This window comes from Tympanuchus pallidicinctus, unplaced genomic scaffold (assembly GCF_026119805.1).
Source record: "Tympanuchus pallidicinctus isolate F22 unplaced genomic scaffold, pur_lepc_1.0 scaffold11, whole genome shotgun sequence".
Classification (NCBI taxonomy): domain Eukaryota; kingdom Metazoa; phylum Chordata; class Aves; order Galliformes; family Phasianidae; genus Tympanuchus; species Tympanuchus pallidicinctus.
Window position 1 is genome coordinate 5,574,017 of NW_026294627.1, and position 23,727 is coordinate 5,597,743.

The 23,727-nt window shown below is 40.2% G+C and overlaps 1 protein-coding gene and 1 long non-coding RNA gene across 3 annotated transcripts in view; one reads left to right on the plus strand and one right to left on the minus strand.

The window, feature by feature from the left end:
• Positions 1-23,727, minus strand: part of LOC128074598 (uncharacterized) — a 482,510-nt gene that overhangs the window by 408,767 nt on the left and 50,016 nt on the right. The gene's annotated exons all lie outside the window — the stretch shown is intronic.
• Positions 1-23,727, plus strand: part of TMEM135 (transmembrane protein 135) — a 164,991-nt gene that overhangs the window by 17,213 nt on the left and 124,051 nt on the right. For both annotated transcript variants that reach the window (XM_052670054.1, XM_052670064.1), the window contains 2 exons: positions 1,513-1,605; positions 18,995-19,028. In XM_052670054.1, the coding sequence (XP_052526014.1) occupies positions 1,513-1,605; positions 18,995-19,028 (127 nt within the window). The remainder of the gene's footprint in view (positions 1-1,512; positions 1,606-18,994; positions 19,029-23,727) is intronic.

Sequence of the window (23,727 nt, forward strand, 5' to 3'; positions counted from 1 at the left end):
CCTGGGTTGAAAAGGACCACAATGGTCATCTAATTTCAACCCCTCTGCTATGTGCAGGATCGCCAACCAGCAGACCAGGCTGCCCAGAGCCACATCCAGCCTGGCCTTGAAAACGTGTAGCATTCGTGGAGTGATTCTAATCCATGCAGGCAGAGCAAGTTCCTGTTTTTTTTTTTTTCCCCACAGAAAAGGCATTTGTTCTGTTATTTAACAGATGTGTCTGGTAGGATGTGTTCATACTTATTAGGATGCTTCAGATGGCTTCTCTGAAACTTCATACCGTCACTGCTTTCCAAGAGAGTCCTAATAATGAACTTTAGCTACTGCAGCCTTTGGCATTGTCATCCAGAGGAATCATCCTTTTTCAGCCGTGGGAATGAGTAGCGTGTGAAATTTTCATTACATCACTGGTTTTGGTGATACACTGACTTTTTTTTTTCTCTTCTGAACGTAAGCTGGCATTGCTCACTGCTCATGTTATTTTAGCAGCAGAAGTATGAAATGAGGCTGATCTGCAGCAAGAATGAAAGTGATCTAACCCAGGTGGAAGTGATGAATAATCTTAGTTCCCTCTATCAATGTGAAATTTCATATAAGAAAATCATGTTTGTATTTTGCTTTATTTTTAGAAGGGAAGACCCCACTGTATTTTCCTCAAATAATAGTGCTTATCAGCCACAGTGTAACCAAAGTATTTTCCTTATCAAATTTCAGGACTGGCTGACTGTTGCTCACTTCTGTGCTTCAGAAGTCTTCAGTTGGAAGGTGCAGGTGTTTGGAGCAGATCAAGTGGTGGAGGCCACTGTCTCTGACAAGCGTTTTGGTCCTCCTATTCTTTCAGCAACCAATTAATAGAAATATCTTCCTAGACGATGCCTATATTTGAAGAACTCTTTCTTTCAGCTCTTGGAAGAGTTTTTATGGCTGAAATAGTGTGAACTCTGAGTGAAAACCAGATCTGGTTGCAAAAAGTGAGAGCTTTCCCACTGGCCTTAGTAGATCTGGGATTTCTCTCTTGGTTCCAGCTGTAATTAATTCCTTGACTTACCATAGTGAGTGATTTACTGTTTTTAGCAACAATTTGCCTGTCTGTCTTCAGAGCACGTTGTATAGTAGAACAATTTGATTTGATTTCTCCCTGGACTGCATTCCCACATTCCACAAGGCACATCATCCTGAGGAGATGTGTGCAGACAAATAGCAGAGAACGGAGCTGCAAGGTTGGAATTAGTACCTGCAGCTTTTCAGAAACGTCTCTTGGAAGTATTGCTTTCCTTAAATTAAAGTAATCCTTTAATTGAGATGGATGCGCTCATGAAGTTTTAGGTGTGTAATGTTAAGAGAGAGAGTATCCTCTCTGGGAACCCCTCTGAGAAGAATTATTCAACTGTAAGCAATAGTTAGTATTGATCTGTAAGCACTGATAAATGTAAAATACTATCTTTTTTAAATAAATGTACATCAATATTGTGGTTGCTTTGCATGTAACACATGTATAAATTACATTTTCAGGAAACTACTTGGAAAATTCTACTTTTGGTCTCCTGGCTTTGGTGCTGCTTTACCAGCTTCTTATATGGCTATTCTCATTGAAAGGAAAAGCAGGTACAGTTCATGTTAATGGATTTTCTGTATTATGTAATACTATTTCTTGTTTTGGTCATCTGACAGTTTAGTTGCTTTTTTCCCTTCAAATCCTTAAGTGTTCTCCATTTGAGCTAATATCCTTTGCAGCCTCAGTATAGGAGGCTATAGTGAAAAAATCTTTTTGCCAAAGATCTGTTCCTTATTTATTTATTTGTTAACATGAAGGAGTAATAGTATATTGGGGGTTGAGGGAGGGGGGCAGACTGAATGTCTCAAAGAGCTGAAATAATCCAAACTGAAAGAAATGTAATGATAAAGAGAGCAGAGGTTTTTGCTCATAAAACGATGCCAGCTATCAACACGAAATTCATTAGGAAGAGCATGGAGTTGGGAGAGGAAAGCTCTGAGTGATCCAAGGGTAGCTGGAAGCTGCCATTTATCCTGTGGCTGTGAGAAATGGCAGATGAAATCTGGGTTGTGAAGGTTGAATGTCTTGAAATGCAACTGCCATTGGTAGTTTGCATGAATAAAGGAAACTACAGTGCTTAATTTAATATGAGATGAGATGGATGCCCTGTCCCTGGAAGTGTTCAAGGCCAGGTTGGATGTGGCCCTGGGCAGCCTGGTCTAGTATTAAACAGGGAGGTTGGGAACTCTGCCTGCGGTGGGTGGTTGGAGCTTCATGATCTTTGAGGTCCCTTCCAACTCAAGCCATTCTGTGATTCTATGTTTTGGTCATCTAGTTTGTATGCCTTTTATTTGAAGTAGAGGTGGTACTGTGTAGTAAAGTGTAGTAGTCCTAGAGATGATGTGAGCACACTTCTATGATGTCTATGAATGTCTGAAAATTCCATATGCAGTCGTTTCAAAATAACTGCAAATACATGTATGTGTTGTCACCTACCTGTCAAACCCTAACTCTGAATTTCAGTCGTGGAGTTAAGCAGTACCCAACCTGAATTTTAAGTAAGATTGTCAGAGTTCTCTCCTCTGAAAATAACATATTACCTATTGTTTTTTGGAAACTGAAGAATGCTCCTTTATATGTAACAAGTTCTGGAAAGATGGTGGTGCTTCTAAATTGGATTATTGAAAGTAGCTATAAAGGAAAAGGATCACAAAATTATGACTGTATTAATTTATTTAGGAAATTGAACTTTTTTTTTTTTTAATTCCTTTTCAGCTGATTGGTTTTCCTCTTCCTATGGTTACTTCATAAAAGGGCAGATACCTTTGGTGCATCTTTTTGTATTTACTCAGACTCTGGAACTGTTTTGGCATCAGTATTTCATTTTACAGTGCAAGCAAATGCATATTCCACCTTTAATTAGAATCACTTAACTTTTCCTACAGACCTGTTACAATGTGAGTGCTTCATACGTCAGGCTTCTGCTATTTCTAGACAAGATTAGATGGACTACCAGCCTTATTTCTTCCCACTTATGAGTTTCCTGTAGCTTTCAGAATATTCTTGAGCTAAGAGCTGTAACTACTGGTAAGACCAAACTATATGGAGTTCTTATTTGACAGTGGAACAGCTGTGAAAATCTTGCAAACTAAAAACTTCTGAAGTGCAGAAAGAGAGTCTGTAAGCAAATATTATGCCAAATGGCAATTTTTAAAAGCCTTGGTGGCAAAGCAAGAAAACTTTAATGCTTTAGCAAGCACCTATTTCACTTCTGAGATTTGGAAACAATAAGAGCTGAAATAGGGTTGTATGAAAACAATGAAAGTAGATAAAACATGTATGTGTATGGTATCGTGGGTACTGTTAGCATCAGTGTGGCCAGCAAGTCAAGGAGGTGATCCTCCCCTGCTGCTCTGCCCTGCTGAGGACACATCTGGATTACTGCTTCTGGTTCTGGGCTCCCCAGGTACTGCACTGTTATTCCTCCAGTGTTGGTAACATTTAGAAAATGTATTTTATCTTTTGCTGAATAACTACGGTTTGGGACATGAAGGAAATTTAGATGTAGTTCTGTAGGAAATGAGGTGATCGTGCTGTTGAGCAGGAAACATACCTGCTGCTGTGAAGGGTGCTTGAATGTGAGCAGTCACTGTTACTAATGACAGAAGTTGATGAATGGCATTGAAAAGTAATTGGCAAACTTAATTAGCTAAAAATACGGAAATATTTGGTGTGTGACTGTACAATGTGTGAACTGCTGCTGCTGACAGACCCAGTGAGACAGGACTTTGATTTGAGAACTGTTTGTTTGGTAGCTTCACTTAAAGGCACAATCAAAATGTAATGGACTTCTGTAGCCTTTTAGAAAGGTGGAAAGGAAAGGACAAGGAGATATGGTGCCATTTTTAGTCATTTGCAGAGTAGCTTTCAACAAAGTGTATGGAGAAGTCTTGATTTTAGTTGATAAATATATCTGTACTCCTTTAAATTGTGCCTGGCAGCACCATCAGATTTACTCACTCAATCTCTTCCCAAGTGGAGACCCTATTTTAAGTGCCTCACTGGCATTTGCTTGCGCAGCATGCTTGTAAAATCAGGCTGTTGAATATTGCTGTACCTGTGTACCAGTCTTGCAGGATAATGGGAAAACGAGATGAGCAGGCAGTCCTGCAGAGAGCAGCTCTGTGTAGCATAAACCTGAAAGGGGGCTGTGTTTTCTAAGGGGCTGTAGGACTAGTTTGGTGATGGTTCATGTCTTTATAACAAGTAACTTAAGTTTTCATGGACTCAGAGAATGCCCTGGGTTGAAAAGGACCACAATGCTCATCCAGTTCCAACCCCTGCTATGTGCAGGGTCGCCAACCACCAGACCAGGCTGCCCAGAGCCACATCCAGCCTGGCCTTGAATGCCTGCAGGGATGGGGCATCCACAGCCTCCTTGGGCAACCTGTGCCAGTGCATCACCAACCTGTGTGAAAAACTTCCTCCTAATATCTAACCATTGCTGTTTTCATGACATTGGTGATGGAAAAAGGAGGTGGGATTGAACAGAAGTGTCAAAGATACTCAGAACGTGATCTGCATTGTGTTATACTGCTATTTTTCTGTAAGGACATAAGTTGTGCTTGAATTTATTCATGTGGATTCTATTTTCTGAGTACATGGTATGACTGTTGTGGCCAAGGATGTAGTTTGTTGGGGCCTGTGGAAAGGGCAAGCAATAAAACCACTTGTAAATCATCATGGTTGCTTGGGATTGGGATGTATGAATGTTCTGTGATAGAAAATGAGTCACATTATTTTGATTAAGGAAAATGCTTTGATAAGAATGATTTCTTAGATTGTAATTGGATGTAGACAGAAAAAAGCTGTGAATATTTGGATTTGCTTTTAGTGTGTTGATCATATTCTAACCCTTTGGTGCCCCACTCCTGTGGAAGTAACACAGAGTTTCTGCCCCTTTCTCGTGCTCCCTACAGCACGGAGTGCCTGCTAGAGTAGGAGGACGCATTACTGAGCAATACTGAGTTTGGAAAGTAACATCTGCTGACTCTTAGCTGCATAGCTGGTGTGTGCTTCATGTTCTGAGAAGTGCACAGGGTTGGAGCTTCTTACCATTAAGTTATTGGTGTCAGTCCTACCATCTTACTTCTTTTCTGTCTCTGTGACTGATAGATGTGATAAAAGCCAAAAGAAATAAAGTGTTATGTATGTTATGGCTTTTTGACATGCACAGAAAAAGTTCGTGGTGAAATGTACTGAGTTCACCAGAATATACATCCTTCTAATTCACTTTATTTGTCCGTTCCTTCAACATTTTAGTTACTCTTCAGATATAACTGTTAAAATAATAACATAGTATTAGCGAGTGTTAATATCTGTATAAAATATTTACAGTACTATTATAAATGTATTGAAAGTAACATTTTGGTTTGCATGTTCACTTTTTTTACATGTTGCATTAAGTCTAGTATAGTGGTTGGTGACCCTGCACATAGCAGGGGGTTGAAACTGGATGGTCATTATGGTCCTTTTCAACCCAGGCCACTCTATGATTCTGTGATAAGTAGGTGCATTTTTCTTGTCCCAGAATTTAATTTTGGAGTGTTGGATATTAAAGATCTGTTGTGTCTCTCCAGAAGCAGAGGCGGCTCAGGTTTGTTCATTTCATTAAGCCTGCTCAGGGAATCATCACATTCATCTCATTAGTCTCATTAGTCAGAGTCGTTTTAGAGCACACTCCTCAGTTTCTGCCGCTGAGTTTGTCTCAAGCTCTCTATAAGAAGCACTTCTGCTGGTTTCTAACTTTGAAAAATAACTATTTTACTCATGTCCTTTGGCTTCTGTTTGTAATTCTAAGCTTTTTAATGTCTAGTAAGTGCTATCAGGAAGCCTGGAGCTCCCTGTTGAGGTGGGAGCAGCTCAGACCCAGCGATGCCGCGCTGCTGTGCTGTGGGACACTGGGGCTGCCAGGAGGTGAGGAAGTAACTGAGCCTCCTCGTTAAAGTTGTTGTGAATGAAGCTGCTGAAATGTGCTGTGAGGCTTGGCCTTGGTGTATTGCTGAAAGTGTGACCAGATGGGCTGGGCTGTACCGTTCCGATTCCTGAGACAAAGGAGTCTGGCTGTTCAGTGAGCACCATTACTTCAGACATCTGTGATTAATTTTTTGCAAAGAAAAGAGTGATGCTTCCCAAGTCTTTCATAAACCTGCTAGTTCTGCAAGTTCTATTTTACTGGTAGCTAAATGGTTAATTTCAGTTTGTTTAAACTCTTGCTTTAAAAAAATAATTTCTTAAAGAGTTTTAAGAGTTACAAGTGATGCTTTAAAAGGGGTACAGTTACGGTTTTAATGAAATTAATTATCTTACTGCCTGGCTAACTTTTTTTCTGCCTTTGGTAAGCAATTAAGACAGAGAAACTGCAACTACATTCCCCTGTAAGCAGTGGGGTGGCTCCAAAGAGACCCTTCTGGGATTGCCCCCACCACCCCACTGGCCAACAAATGTTTATGTATGGGCTGTTAACATTACAGTGGCGCCTGTCTCGTCTCTACGGGTATGGCTGTGTCACTGATGGTGTTATAAAACCTGAGATTTAGGGCTTTTGTAATTTGGTTGTAAAATCTTGCTCTGGGCTACTATTGGCAGCAAGTTGTAGTAGAGAACGTCGAGTGTTTTTTCTTCAAGTTGCATGTACTGGACTCATTGCAGGGGAGTTGGACTGCATGACATTTGAAGGTCCCTTCCAACTTTAAGGATTCTATGATTCTATCTGTACATAGAAAGTGATGCAGTGCAACAGTGTGTGTTAATAGAGGATACCTCTGCATGTGTATTTGTGTTCTTGGAAACGTGTTGCTTAGAAAAAGAATGGAAGCATTTCTAGAAGAACCGTGCGGTGCTTTGAGAGTTTTATGCACGTTAACCTGATGGTGTGCTGTCACTCACTGGGGCTTCTCCCTAGCCACGAGTGCCATTAACCTAAGTACATTACAAGGGTAGTAATAAAGTCTATGTTGTAAATAAATACATACATAAATTGATACTTTTTCTTTTTTGGGGGGGAGGGGGGACGGTTTGTAGAATTCTCCTTTCAAATCCAAACTTGTTAATATGTACTCTGTCCCTGGAGATGTTCAAGACCAGGTTGGATGGGGCCCTGGGTAGACTGGTCTAGCACCAAACCTGGAGGTAGGTAGCCCTGCCTATGGCAGGGGAGTTGGAACTTGGTGATCCTCGGGGGGTCCCTTCCAACCCAAGCCTAGGAGTCTATGATTTTTCCATAGATACATTTTGACCTGGGATGATAATTTCGTTTCTCAGTGTTTTATGATTATCCAGTTTGATGCTGTATTTTTAGGAAGCTGCCAGTTTGGCAAGAGAAGGAGAGAATAATAGGCAAACAATCTCTTAACGTTACAACTGTATTTGCAAGCCTTAGTCTTGCTTGCTACAGGTAAGGAATTGAGAGAGCAAACTGTTCTGTGTGATGATGAAAAAACCTCAGGTTTGGATCACTCACTGGGTATTCTGTACCATACCTGGTAAGCAGAGATGGCAGGGAAATAAATTATTTTGGACTTTTACCCCTGTAAAATGATTACTATTCTGAAATGCTGCAGAAGTGAAGTTAGTGGGAATGCTTTTTCTTTCTAAACCAAAATACATTAAAATCTATTGCTTTTCAGCAACTCTTTTTATGAAAGCCAACAACAGAGATCTGCATTTTTATAGGAACAGCATGTAAACATTTGAACATGGAGTGCTGTGTGCTTTGAGGGCTGCTACTGCTGCAGTTATTGGAGAGAGAGAAGGCAGTGATTATTTCCAAGGGCTGCTGAGGGTGCAGGAGCCGATCTGGAAGATGCTGTGGCTCTGGCAACTCTAACAGTGGCAGGTAGCCCAAGGCTGGCAGCTGCTGGGGTGTGTTTTGTGGAAAGCAGCATCTCCTGGAGGCACTCAAGGTCAGGCTGAACAGAGCTCTCAGCAGCCTGATGGAGCTGTAGGTGTCTCCGTTCACTGCAGGGGAGTTGGGCTGGATCACCTTTATAGGTCCCTGTCAGCTCAAATGGTTCTATGATTCTGTGAATCTTAATCACTTAGAGCTATGGGAGCTCCTGCCCTGTACAGGGCTGAAATACTTCTAATAAATTATTTGCAATAATTTGTCTTTCTGAAAAATGAGATCATCAGACTTATGCTGTATTTGTCCTGATGCACTAAATTTCCTGTTTGAAGAAAAATAAAATGCCAACAGTAATAGATTGATATTTGGCATTCAAAAGACTGATGACTTCTGTACTCTGTGTGTATATCTGTCAGTCGTAACTTTGTCAGTCTTTTTCAGCAGATGTCTATTTTTCATTTACTGTTTTACCATCATGTGTTAATTCATTTTGAACTTAATTAAACTGTATTCAGCTAAATTAATATTAATGTGGTAAACAGAGGTCAGGATGTAAGCCCAGGATTCTGTTACATATCACACAAAAAAGAAATGGTGTGCCTTTTCCCAGTGGTGAAATTTATTTGTGCATGAGCACAGAAATCTCTTTTCTATATGTTTTGGAAGTGAATTAGAATAGCAGTGACTATCATGGTGTTATTCTGTAGAAGGAAAGAATTCCGAAGCATTTGAACTTTGAACAAATTATGTTGTAGTGAGGTAATATTAAGTTTGAACTGATAACTCTGATGTGAGAACTGATTCTTCTGTACTCTGTATATTTCTGAAAATCCCTATTCTGAGTTGCTCATTTTTTGCAATTTTTTTTTTTTTTTTGGTAATATAATGTTTATTTGCCTTTTGTAATTTTTACATAGTATTTTTTCTGGTTACATAGTTTTCCTTTGTAACATTTTATTGAATATTTTGAGTTTTTATTCAACTTGGCAGCCGAAGTACTTATCTACATTCAATTATGTAGAAAAAGAAGGCTGTGGGTCACATTGCTTTGAAACTTGAATCATGCTGAGGAAGTTGTGATTTGTGGTTATTCATGCTCTATTATTAGGGTGAAGAAATAAGAAAGCAAGGGAAGCGTATAAATTCAGGATCTATATTGGAGAATGACAAATAATGATAGAGGATTGATAGATAACTGATATATCAGGTAGTACATATAAGAACAAGCATCTTATCTGGTGTAGTTTAATCACGATCCCTTTCTGTAACTTGCTGTCAGTGAGTCGTAGCATTGCTGGCGTTGGAAGGGACCCCTGGAGCTTCTAAATGCAGCCCTGCTCTAGCAGGGTCAGCTGTAGCTGCCTGGCCACAACCATGTCCAGTTGGGTTTTGAGCATCTCCTCCAAGTAGAGGCACCAATACAACTCTAGACAATGTTTTAGAATAGAACGGTTCTGTTGGAAGGGACCTTCAGAGATCACCTCGCCCGACTGCCCCGACCTCTTCAGGGCTAAAGCACATCGTTGGGCGGTGAGGCACTGGAACAGTTTGCACAAAGAAGCCGTGGATGCCCCATCTCTAGAGGCATTTGTATTTTTATTTGACCACCTCTGCAGTTCCCTAGGTTTCATGGGGACTCACTTACGTACAACAGCAGAAGTGAGGTTCCTTCATTGATAGTGCTGCAAGACAGCACAGGCAGTGGTTTTGAGCTCTGGACTACGTCTGTCAAACTCACATGTCAAGCTAGCTTGGGTGGACAGAGGGCAGTACTAAGGTCGGGTTATGCACTGATGGATCCCAGGTGGCTGTGTGCAGCCAACCCAGTCTGTGCTGCTCCAGGTGAGACTTAACATAATAAAAATTTGGGTATTTGTTTTTTTCCATTATTCTAAGGACTGCTTTTGATAAACGTTCGTTTTCAGCATGGTGAAAATTAAAAAACCCAAACAATTAAAAGTGAAGTAGTCATCTGAGTGTTAGTAGAAATTCTTATTGTTTTTTCATCATGAACTAGCACAAAAAAAGCCTTCTCCTCTCGCATCCAAATGTTAAAGCACCACTGAAATACCTGTAGGAAAAAATGGTAAAATTCAGATGTTGTTGAACACCAGACTATTCTGCAAGTCTGAGCTGAATTCAAACAATTCAGGCAGTGGATTAATTGCTCAGTTCTGTCTGCTCCTCGCTCACATGCAGGAGACACTCACTGGGACTTCCTTGACTCAAACAAACACTTAATACATCTTCTGTGTCTGAATGCTTACGTGTCACATGCAGCACCCAGAGGGGAATAACAGATATTCTGCTAATGTAGAGTAAGCTTCAGATGCTGTCTAGCTGGCTAGGGTGTTAGCTGATGTGGTGGTGAAAAGCTAGGGGAATGGTGATGGGGGTTGGGGCTCAGCTGAAGTGCATCTACAAGTCTGGAGAGGAGAAGGCTCAGAGGTGAGCTTATGGTTCTCTCCCTCTCCTGAAGGGAGGTTATGGTGAACCGGGGGTTGGTCTCTCCTCCTTAGTAACCAGCAACAGTACAAGAGATAATGGCCTCAAGTTGCACCAGGGAAGGTTCAGGTTGGATGTCAGGAAGAATTTCTTCTCAGACAGAGTAGTAATGTGTTGGAGCAGACAGTTCAGGGACGTGCTGGAGTCACTGTCCTTGGAGATGCTCAAGAGCAGTGAATGTGTGGCACTGAGTGACGTGGCCTTGAGTGGTCACAGGCATAGGCTGATGGTTGAACTCAGTGATCTCAGTGATCTTTCCAACCTCAGTGGTTCTGTGATTCTGTTGAGCAAGCTGATGTAGGAACTATCAAAAATGTTCTAAGCTCAGGTGTTGGTGTTTTAGATCTATGAGCCTTAAAGACATAACATAGTAAGTTAAAGCTGAGCTTGGCAATAACTTTTCTGGTTTTGGTAGGTGAAAAGTCAAGTTGATATCTGTGTGTAGGTAATCATCAAATACTGCTGTCCTGGCAGAAATTGACTTCTCAGAAAGTGGGAATGTGTTGAAGTGACTCTCACTCAGCTTTCCTGCCTTTCTAGACAAAGCTTCTGCACTGGCTTCTGACTCTTCTTTTCCTGGGACCCCTTCTTGCTTTAGGCCTGTTTGGATGCAGGCAAGCTCTTAACCTTGACAGTACGTATGCTGCATGACTCACTCATGGCTCCTAACTGGATTTGAAGCCTGTCTATAATGCAGCTTAATATACCATCCTTCAGGGTCCTACCAGAAAAATCCATAAATTGCTCTGTATGATGGCAAGTCTAACCCTATAGCCTGTTTGCATTGGAACAGTTGGTGTCTCCTTTTGTGAAGGTAAGATCGTTTCCACTTAAATGTGCAATAGGAAAAGATGCAGTAATCTGCTTGAGTCAGATGGACTTATTTTGCCTTTTTGCTTGATGCTTCAGGTACTTTGGAAATGTTTTTTATCTGTAATCGTTAAAGCAGCGTGTGTTTGTATTAGAAGAAATTAAGCTCTGAACATGAAAACAGAACAGTAGCTGCTAGTTTTGAAGGCTGGAAAAAGAGCTTAAGTTTTTGAAAAACATGCCAAGCTGATGGTTTGAGATATTAAAAAAAATATTGCACATCTCTGAGATATCCTAGGATTTTTATCCTTTTCTTTCCTCTTTTTCCTAACTTTCACTAACAGTCCTTTGCGTGTCCTCTCTTTGCTGTGACACAGTAATGATTCGTAACAAAACAGAACAAAATGTGAGCCTTGTGCTGCTGGCTTCTGCAGAGCGGTTGTGCTGGCCGAGCTGCACTGGCTCTGGGAGCAGAGCAAACCCAGTGTTTTCTTCTTGATCAAGTGTGCCGATTAAAAACAATTCTGGTATGATCAACAGTCCAAAGAAATTGTTATTTGTGGCCTTACTGAATGGGAGATAGGCCTTCTTACACCAAGAATGTTAATGATTTAAAAAATTGCCGGAAATCCTTCATTTCTTCTCCTGAGATTTCAACAACTTGTTATTCTTCTGTTATCTGCTGGTCAATCTTTTTATGAAAGTAGTAAGCGTTTTGGAATCTGATTTTTATCTCCTCATGAAATCTTGTGAGGTTAAATCACCCTTAACTTAAGAGCTCTCACCCGCCTGTAGCTCTGCCTTTGCTTTGGCTCTAGGTCTGTTGACGCCATGAGGAAGCTGGGAGAGGAGGAGAGGAATGATGAAAGAAAATCTGTATAAAATTGGAGTAGAAAACAGTTAAAAAGTCAAGCCGTCGATGTTATCTGGTGTTACACTAACTGGAAACTCAGTAAGAATGATTGGTACTAATTTAACTGGAATGTATTACTGTAGATATATTTTCCTTTTGGCTTCTGTGCCTCTCTAGCTTTCTCCTACCCTTTCTTTGGCACGTGCTCAAATCATAGCACACGTTGTGTTTGCTTTTCCTTTTAAGAGCAACAAATTCTGAGTATTGCGAGGAATAAAATAACCATTTTACTTAACATATAATGTGCTCAGCAATTGCTGATTTGCAATTTTGAGCAACTTTAAGTTGAAGGACTCAGAAGTACCCGTTTCCAACTTTAAACCATCCCCAAATTGGCACTACAGAGTCTTTTAAAACATGGTGGGCTGTGGGCCCTTAAACTATATCTTTTGATGGGAAGTTTGTGCCTGAAGGTGCTATTTGTGTGAAGGATTTGCCACTGGTATTTACTCAGCTCCAAAAGTAATGGTTTTCTTTTTTGAAAACTCATTGCTAAGGTCTGTTTTCTTAATTTTCTGCATTATTTTGAAAGCTTATCTGTTCCTGCTGATTCTAAGTGAACTTTTGCACCAGGATTTCACTGCTGGCCTCCAGCTGCCAGTAGGAAATCGGTGGGTGTGAGAGATTAACGATACCCTAAGCATAATCAGCACTTCTTGTGTTATTACAGGGATGCAATCACAGCTCCACATCTATCGTTGGTTGGCTTTTGGTGTCAAGCTGCTGTGGAGCAGAGAAAACCCTCTTCACGTTGACCTTTTTCTTTTCGGGGAAAGCTGTGATTTGTGTGCTTGATTTAAATCTGCAGGTTCTGAAGTGGTGTGCTTTACAGTGTGGGGGGAGGAAGGTGGGGAGGGAATTCTTCCTGTTTTTGCAGACCACAAATCCTGTCTGGGGACCCATTACAAACTATTATGTTAGCTTCTTAGTTTAGGCTCAGAAATTCAGGTCAGATTTAACTCTTTCTTACTATTACTTTTAATTTCTTTTTAATTCTTTTTCTCAGGATGACTGTAATGTTTTCAAACTTTGCCATGACAAGTCAGTACAGCATCAATGTGTGCTTTTCATTTTCTAAGCCCTGCATTCCGTATTTACCTTTGAATCCACTGACTCTTTTGAAAGTAGTTTTGAAAGTAGTACATGTGATTTTAGAGGATCTAGAAAATGATTATTGGTGAAAATAAGGTGCTGGCTGTCAGAGCATGCAGCAGATCCAGCAAGCAGTGATATTCATATTAAATTCAAAGCTGACTTTGGAGGAACCTTCTTAAAAATTATATGTTTTCAGAAAGATGACATTCATGATGTTAAATCTGCCTGTGGTTCAGACCTTGTTATGTAGGTCTGAGAGAGAGATAAGTTTGGCATGCTCTGTTCTGGCACCTATTTACTCTCAACTCAGACCTGTCAACGTGACAACAGTAGGAATTCTTGGAGGAGCAAAGCACAAGACTGAAATATTAGGAGCGTGATGTTTTGAAGCAGGCAGTGAGGTCAAAAGCTTTGTGAACGAGCTCAAACAATGCTTGTTAGCAACGGTTGGGCATTTTTATTTTTCCCTAGCGTTTTAAATTTGCTATATATTGGGACAAACACAACACATTGGCGAGGCTGCTTAAGCAGAGAACTCATGCTGTTAATTGCATACATCAGGATTTCTAGCACTCTGCGGCTATATGCTGAGGCAATGGGAATTGCAGCAGAACATGGGGCTGGGATGTACTTGGCCATTGTGCACCTTGCTCCATGGTGCTTTTACTGCTCATTCTTACAGCTATCACCTGTTCTCTCTAGAAGTGGCAAATGTTTAGTCAATTGATGTGAATTTTTATGCACAATGTTATTCATCGTGCTCTAGTTTTCTTGTGTTATTTGTGGTCTGGTCACTTTTTTCCTCTTTTGTTTTGAGCAAGGAAAACGGTGATTGTAAAAAGTCAGATGGTAAAAACAAAGCAACCAAAAGGTATTTAGAGTACTTCAGATCCATTTTATTAGTTAGAATGAACATCTAGATTTCAGAGAGCCTACTTGGAAGGGTTTGTAGTATAAATGAAAGAAGGCTTTGGCACAGGCTGCCCAGAGAGGTGGTGGTGGCACCATCCCTGGAGGCGTTCAGGAGCCACGGAGATGTGGCACTGAGGGATGTGGTCAGTGGGCAGGATGGGGATGAGCTCTTGGTTGGACTAAGTGGTCTTAGAGGTCTTTCCCAACCTTAACGATCCTATGATTCAATAGAGAAACCAACGTTTTGAACTTTATATTGTAAAAAAAGTTCTTAATGAGAAAACCACTTGACTGGAATGCTGCGTATTAGGTTTATTAAGTTGGAGAGAGCAAGGCAAGAAATTCTCAAAGGAGGAATGAATATTGATGAGAAATAGCTTAAAGATCATAGAAGACAAACCATAGATAAGAAGAGAGAACTGGCTGTGAGTTTTGTATGAAAAAACTTCCTTGCTGTGTTTTAAAAATTAATGTGACTTGCTATTATGTTAAAGAAAAGCTTATATTACTTGTGATAGTCAAGTTATTATTTGAGTTTTATAAATGTGTCAAGCCAAGCCAGAGAACAGTCTTTAGCAAGTTGTCACACAGACAACATATTGTGGTGCAGATTTGGACAGTGGTCATTGCTCCTGCTGGTGTGAGAAGGGCCTCTACCTCCTGCATTAGGGGAATTGGAATTTGGCCTCAATCAATGTTTTCCAGAATTTATAGCATTTAGAATCGTTGAATCAGTGAAGTTGGAAAAGACCTCCAACATCATCCAGTCCAACCATCCACCTGCTACCAATATTTCCCCACTAAATCATGTCTCTTACTACAGCTAAAAGCTTCTTGAACACTCATATAGAAAAGTGTACCTTGCTCACGGAAAGAGGAGTTCAAAGGTTGAAACTGGTGCTTTGTGATTTCTTTTGATTTTACAATTCTCTTGATTAAACAAAGAAGTGGAAATCTTTAATCTGCTTTCTAATTTCCTGTACTTTCATTTCTAGTCCTTGAAAATGAGCTCCGAAAAGAGCGGTGTGTGATTAAAATCTTAGAGAACATGATTGAAAAGGTGAAGGGGCTTAGTTTTGTACCCAAGAACCCCCTGTATCTGGTGCCCCTGCCCTCAACTTGTGCGTGGTGGTGGATGTCTGTTGTGGTTCAGGGATGCCTAATGGCCACCTGTAAAGGGAACTGGTCTCTTCCTTTGACCTCCTACCTACAGTTCTGGTAGTACAGCCCTGTGTGCTGTTAGGCTTCCTTGCTATTTCTGTCCTATAGCTTTTTTTTTTTTTTTTAAACTTTGTGGAGTTATTTTAGTCTCTTTCCTTTGAGCAGTACAGTCACGGGAATGTGTTGTTCTTTGAGCTTTGTAGGCCAGAGTTGAAGAGCTATTGCTGTTTGTATTTGGTCTGAATGCTACCAAGATGTTCAAAAAGTTATACTCAGTGAAACCTTTCTTTGAGGTGTAAATCACAGAATCACAGAATGGCCTGGGTTGAAAAGGACCACAATGCTCATCCAGTTCCAACCCCCTGCTATGTGCAGGGTCATCAACCACCAGACCAGGCTGCCCAGAGCCACATCCAGCCTGGCCTTGAGTGCCTCCAGGGATGGGGCATCCACAGCCTCCTTGGGCAACCTGTTCCAGTGTGTCACCACCCTCTGGGTGAAAAACTGCCTCCTAATATCTAACCTGAATCTCCCCATCTCAGTTTAAAACCATTCCCCCTTGTCCTATCAAACGAACAGGAGAATTATCTGGGAAGCATGTGTCCTGTCATTTAAACGTTAAGAATGGAACAGATCTGTAGAAAGTTGTTCAGCCACAGATGATGTGAGGTGTCTTGGATAACTGCACTTGGAGACATTGCCTTTCTAGTTCTATAACACACAAGAATACAGGTGCAGCTTTCTTGGATGCTGTCTTAAGAATGTGCTGTAGTTCAGCCTTGTCTAACCTTGTCAACCCTCCATTAATTGTTTCCCCCCACTTTCTCCAAATAAAAGATTCTGTGTGTCACTGGGGACAGTGTAGGGTGTGGGAAATTTTATCAGTGGAAGGGAAGCAATGGGAAGCTAAGGCGAAGGTCTTGGGGAGAGCAACCTCTGAGAGAGTGAGTATGGATGAAATACTAGCCGTCTTTAAGCCTTCCAGAGCAGGTGATTATACGTGGCTGGCTAACTTAATAATTAATAATACTTAATTATTTCCAGCACTTGTAATACTGTTTCCCAATTGTACGGGCATCTTATTTACCAGCTGCATCTTTAAAGTAGTCCTTGGTTGTATCTGTGACCCTTTTGCTTGGAATAACTGCATCTTTCAGTCCTGTTTTCCATCAGTTGCCATTATTACAAAATAGTGCAACACTTTCTGAACTTCCACCTGCTTTTTGCCAGTGGAGTTCACAGTTGGGTTGAGTTTGCTGGATCACATTTGCACAAGGTCAGGAAGAACTTTTTTTTTTTTTTTTTTGTAGGAACATGGGGATATTTATTGCTATAGTAGTCACAGAATGGGTTTGAGAAAAACAACAACCTACTTCTGCTTAGAGTTCAGCAGGCAGATTTGCTGCAGGCACTTTCAGTTGATGTCATATAGCAGCTTTCTGTACTTCCAACTCCAGAAGTTACTTCCTTGGGCACTTTCATTGTGTGTGAGTGTTTTCCCTCCTCCTGACCACCTCCTTTTTGCATCAGTCTCAGTGCAGCTGCAGCGCAGCTTCTTGTTTCTTTCCTTCCTTTCTTCTAGCCCCTTTTCCTTTCTTTGTCTTTGCAGGTTGTGCTTTACATTTGGCCAAGAGGGGACCATAAGGGAAGCTAAAGCTTTGACAGATAGAGTTCCTAGTTTTTTAGTACTTCCATTTGATTTGTTTTTTTTTTATGTGGGAGACTAAAGCCACTCCATCTGCATGTTGTCTCTGCCCGTGTGATACAGATGCTGCGGGAGGAAATCCACCAAGTTATCACCATGCTACTCACATAGTAACAGTTGTCAGTATACACACTGTGCTCTGAAAGCTGCATCTGTCACAGGTGGAAGCTGCTTTTGGGTTAGTATGTTACTGCAGGTAGAACTGCAGTTCTGGTGTTTTCCAAAAGGCTCAAAGTGAGCTGAGTTGGCAGGATAGTTGTCAAGAGTAAATTTAATGCTGTTTCCAAACACTTGTTTGTACATTTAATTTATCCTGAGCTTCTTAAACTTGTACAGGAAAGGGTGGGGGAAGGGGGGGGGGAAACAACCAACTAACCAACCCCAAGAAACATCAAATACCCTTTTTTTTGTCCTCTGTGAGAACAAACTAAAAAAAGTGTACATAATTGGGAGCAATAACAATGGTATTTAATCACCTGGGCAAACTGGCTGCAAGATTCAGTGGTCATTTGTGGACCAACTCGAGTTCAATTCATTTACCATCCAAAGTGAATTTTTCCCTTGGTCAGAAGCAGCATGCAGGATTTTGCTGCTTTGTTACAAGGTATAGAAGTCTAATTGCTTTAACAGTTGTGGGTGTTATTCCCTATCTTTTTGTTTCTTCTGTTTCCTAACTTCACCAGATCTTTAGTTTTTGGTTTCTGGCTGTCTGTGAGTTTGATTTGCTTGCTTGTGCAATTGCAGTGATTGCAGGTTATTTTGTGAACATGCAGTTCTGTTAAGCACCCCACGAATGCTCAAAACTTAAAACTGTGACATACCTACAAGCCTGGGTTGGACCTTTCATGTTGTCACATCAAAACAAAGAAAACCATACCAGAATGATGTGAAGACAGATGAATTCAGGTTATAAACTTGTTTCCATATTAGCAATTAAACATATAATGCTGTTGTGTTTTGGAATTACTGTGTAGCAGCACTGGGAACAATGCAAAAAATCCCAAATTCTCCAAGACTGATAGTAAAATTAAGATGCTGTGAGCCATAGTCAGGTAAGAAATGCTGATACTGTGCCTGTAAACTGTAAAAGCTAATCTCTATAGAAGAGAGAAGACAAATGAGGGCGAAGGAAATCTGTGGTTGGAAGTGCAAAACCTTTCTCAAAGCTCACTGACTGGTGAATGAATACAGAAAATAACTGTATTTTTGATAGCTGGACCTTTTGGAAACTTCTGATACAATCTGCTGCAGCAGCTCACATGGATGTAGCCAGAGCTCAGTATTTGGTATTGTACTGGAAATGTGGGGCAGCATGAGCCCAGATTTATGCTATTAACATCCAGCTAGTAGCATCACGTGGTGTGAGGCATCATACAGTAGAAGGGGAACAAAGAAGAAACGTGGTGAAGATTTGTAAAGGCAAAAGCAGTGGCACTGTTGGCACTGTAGCTCTCAGCTGGGACAGGTGGGCGTGCTGCTTGGTGCCATGACATCTGCATTGTCCATTTTTTGTGCACTTTTTGTGAGAATATAAGGAGAATATAAGCAGAATGGTGAAGGCATCTTGGGTGACACCATGCTTGCCCCAGGTAAAAGTTTATACAGAAGCAGTTCCTGTGAATTCCCAGTTTAACTTTGGCTGTGGTTTGTGCGCTTACATCATCATGTCCTGCACAGGCTTTTAGTTCTGGTACGTGCTGTGGAACCCACGGTGCCTTGCCTCTCCCTGCGTGACAGCTTCAAGGCTCATGCAGTACAAGTTATACATAGTAACTTGGTCCATGTAATTCCTCTCTGCTTTGATTCTGTGCTATGGAAGTGCTATTTTTGGTTTCATATCTGTTTTCCTGCAGGATGGTGAGGATTCATCCCCCATCAATAAACCAGTTACTAAACTCTCTTCTTTAATAAGATGTTCAGATGCTTAAGGTACTTTTCTTTGATTGACAAAATGTTTAATTTGTTCACTGATGCTATCATTTCTGTTTATAGGAGAGGTCTCCTCACAATTTACATGGCAAATCAAGTAAGTAATCCTTTATTCAAATGGTAAAAATATGTGAGATCGTTGGAATTGTTTTTGAAACCACTGTCAAGTACTGTGCATACAAAAATATTTACCAGATGGTTGTGCCAGTTTGGTTTTTCTCATGGAAAAAAATAGTAGTAATAAGTTTATCTAAATTCATACTTTGTACCTTAACTTTTTCTAAAAATGTACTTTTATTACATGATCACACTTTAGGAATGACTGTGTTATGTCAAAATAATTATCTAACCAACATAGAACACTGTACTTTACTGTGGCCTTGAGGGAATCACGCGGACTTTGGAGATTCATTAATAGAAGTATTGAGGCAAAGGCAATTTCTTGCAGCACAGATTAGTGATAACACTGATATTTTCTCTTCCATCCTGGTAAGTCGTTGTTGGTGACAGTTGTAATTCTGAGGATTCTTGGTAGGACACTGTAACATCATCTCTTTCTGAATGTCTTCCAAGTAAATATCCTACCCATATAAAAAAATGCATTTACAAATTCTATTAGAATTCCCTCTCAAATTTAGGTGTGTGGAAAAAAAATGTCTTTTAAACAGGAGTTGGTTCTTGGCCTGTCCTGAAATAGCCATGACTAGGATTCACAGACTTCAGAAGAGAGTAATTTAATTCTCACCATGAATTATATTAATTTCAACTACTGTCTTCTATAGCCATGTGATCTGGATGGTTCATACCCTATCCTTTAAGATTCCTTTTCTTTGTAAAGTTGTTTCTAATTTGAGGAGGAGACTAACCATTTTCTTGAAATTAATATAATTCTATGTTCAGATCCTCAATAACATGCCAATGTGGCATTGAATTCCTACAAGGGTAACTTTAATATTGAAAAGTTTGAGTTTTTCTTTGAACCAAGAGCAGCAACTGTGTAGAAACTTCTTGTTCAGGATGTGTTGGTGGTCATGTCATCACTCATTGGGAGCAGACTTTTCAAGAGAAGGACAAAATAGGTGTGCTTAACAGCAGCACTCTGAGTGTCCCTACTCTGAGAAAGCTATCGGTATGTTTGCAGCTCTTAAACTGTGATACCAACAGCTCACTTGGGCAGTTCAACAGCGTTATAAAGGAAAAATCAACAAATTTAATTCTATTTTAAAGAGGCTGTTTAAATCCATGAGTGTTGTGTTTAGCATAATGGTTTATTTTTGTCACATGTGTTTGAACTTTGCACAGCCAAGGATTCGCCCTATAAATTGCCCTTGATCATGATGTACTTTCCTCGTTAGCAACCTGTGTAATCACTGTGAATGTTTGCCTACCTGTGTTGCTTGTCTCTGGTTGAGAACTTTATATGCTTGGTTAAGATTTACTCATAACTTTACAATGCCTTTAAAATGTTTGTTATCTCTAGATTGCAGCATGTTCTGAAAGCTGGCAAGCTGCACTTATTAATACTGTTATCCACATTTCAGAGCTGGAGCATAATGTGACTCAAGCTAACTTTTGGGTAATGAAAATGCAACGTGTAACTGGAACGTGAAGTGACTCTTGCATTCTGTAATACTATCTTCAGGGCCTATTAAAGTGTTCTCTGAACTAAACACACTGCATTGTTTTGTTTCATATTTGCTGAAGTATGTTTTTCAGTCTGAGCAACAATAATTATGTCTTTTTGTGTTTTGTCATGAGTGCTTTCGGCTAGTTAGAGGGGGGTAATTGTAATTAGGTTTATTGCTTATTACAAGCAATTATCTTGGCTATTGATTCAGTGAATTTTTATAGCCATATGAGGACTTCTAAAATAGAAATTTGTTCTTACTGTCCTATTAGCAATGGTCAACAGTTTGTGGTACAGGTGAACTCATGTAGTGAAATGGGCACAGGTGTATTAAAGCCACGTATATGGCTGCTGTTATGGAGTGGAAGGCAGGAGGTGGAAGAACTCTTGTTCTGGGCAATAACATCTTTATTGATTTTTTTTATTCTTTATTTTTTTCATCCCAAGCTACATAAGTGTCATGACTAATTGTAAGTAATCCAGTAATTATAGATTTATGTGACCCTGAACTTCCAGGTTGTATTTTCTGACTGCTTACACAATAAAATGGCATTAAAAAACATGAGAACCATAGAATCTATGATTAACAACTTATTTTTAATAAGTTGTTAATACTATATATGCTAATACTATATATGCTATATATGCTAATACTATATATATGTATATATATATATATACTAATACTATATATGCTCTGTGGAAAATTTGGATGGAAGTAGTTTCTTAAGGTAGCTTTCTGCTAGACTGCATCTATTGGAACAAAACCCCTAAGGACTGGATTTTTATGGGAATACTGTGCTTTCTGGAAGCTGAAGCTTTTTAGAAATAAAGTAATATACGTGGTTGAAAATGTGGGTTTGGACATTTTTAACTTGTAACTTGTCTAAGAACTGACATTTGTGATCCCCAATACAGACCTGCAGTAGCAGTCTGTGCTGGGGGCCACACAGCAGCACGGAGCCTTTCAAGTTCTATTTTGGATTGCACTTGTTAAAGTCAAGACATTTCTAGGATTGTAAGTGATGCATTGGTGGTGAACATATAGGATAACCCTTCATGGATAATTTGAGATCAAAAGGAACCCCAAGATTCCAACAAAAGGTGGAAAGTGAAATGTAATCTCGTCAGTTATTTTTATCTGGAAACGATGATGATAGTAATAAATGGGCACCCATGATTAATACCTATAGTTCTTATATTTCAAAACAGTTATGGCATACTTAATGGTGAACAGTTTGACATTTGAGTTGTTGCTTTGAAGCTGAAGAAAAAAGTTGGCATTTTTGTGTTGAAACAAAGTCTGAATTCAGTTTAAAACTTTAAAAAATAAAAAATAAAAATAGGAAGAGATTAACCTGGGCTAGGACTTTTTGTTATAAAAGTTTGAGAAATAAAATTATTGGAAAACTGATACATTGTCATTGGAATGTTCACCAAGAGAAAATGCTTCTTAGCATATACTGAAGTATAAAAAGGGTTTCTTGCTCTTACCAAAAAGAAATTGAGTTTTACTTATATTCTTGAACTTGAAATTTGAACTGCACCTCTTTATGTCAAAGGCTTCCTTTGCTTTGTTCTGTAATTTCTACTCTATTTGAATGCAATCACTTATGTTGGAAAAGGCCTTCAAGATCATCAAGTGCATCCACCAGTCTGACCTACCAGGCACTAAACCATGCCTGACCACCCTCTTCATGAACAAATTCTTCCTGATATCCAATCTAAACCGAACCTGAGTGATGTAAGGCTGTTTCCTCACTATTGCAGGCCTCCAACTCGCCTCCTATCCCTTGTTACCTGAGTAAAGAGACCAACACCTCACTGCAACCTCCTTTCAGGTATTTGTGGAGAGTGATGAGGTCTCTCCTCAGTCTCCTTCTCTCCAAACTAAACAACAAAAGTTCCATCAGCCACTCCTTGTAACTCTCATTTTCTAAAACTCTTCACCAGCTTTGTTGCTCTTTTCATATAGTCTCAACTCAATATCTGCTTGTCACTGGGGCCCCAAACTGAAGGTGGCTCTTGAAGTGCAGTCCCACGGGAGCTGAGTAGAGAGAGGGACCATCTCTCCGCAGCCTTAATGGCCACACTATTTGTGATACAAGCCAGGATACCATTCACCTTCTTGCACCTGGGTGTGCTGCTGTTTCATGTTCAGCCTGCTGTCAAGTAACACCCCCAGATCCCTTTCTATTAGACAGCTTTCTAGCCACTCTTCCCCAAGCTTATATCACTATGTGGAGTTATTTTGACCCAAGTGCGGGACCCAGCACTTAGCCTTGTTTAATATCATGTATGGTGCTGTACTTACAAAATGGGAAATGTTAACATTAACAAGTTGTTCATCGGGGTCACAGGTTAAACAATGTAAAGTTCAAACGTGAGATGAAGCAGCTGGATGCAGAAGGCAGCGTGGCACTATGGGGGACTTGTTCTTGAGTGCAGTGAGAGGAATTAGCATAGGAATCACTCCTGGCCATAGCGGCAGGCGTTAGGGAGTGGTAAAAATATAGTTCTGAAAAATAAGATGAGAAAGCAAGAAAAGGACGAAGTAGAATCTGAAGATGAGATATTAGAACTCTTAATAGCAAGAGTTATGGAGGAATTGAAGCTAGGCTGCTGTAATGGCAGTTGGATGAGAGGAAGGCAGTGGAAGAAGTTGATCTGTTCTACGTGCAGAGAGCAGACGATAAAGAAAATGGTTGCTATGCAGGGAAAGGAAGTGATGAATTTTGCTGCAATTAACACAAAGAGAAATTTAGCAGGAGCCCAGAGTGAGTGACAAAGAAGGCACTGTTTTTGGTGTCCTGGGTATGGCAGCTGGAGAAATTGTCAGCAATTGCATCTGGATGAATTTAATGCAGAAACATGACTAGTCCATGTTATACTCGCTGCTGTTCTGATGTTAGCTCATCAGTGCACCTGTCAGTGAAGAAGTATTTTAATATACCGTATACCAAGGGAAGAGATGACGTATTAGGAGAAGAAATGTGCAGCCATGCCTGCCATCAGTAGTAAGGAAAAAGAATGTTTTCCTATCAGAGTTCAGAGGGAAGAGTACATCTTCCTAGATGCAATGTAAAACAGATCCCTTTTTGGAGATGGGTATTAGTGAAGAGAAACACTACTGTTAGAGGTAGATATGAATAAGCAGAATTGCTGAGAA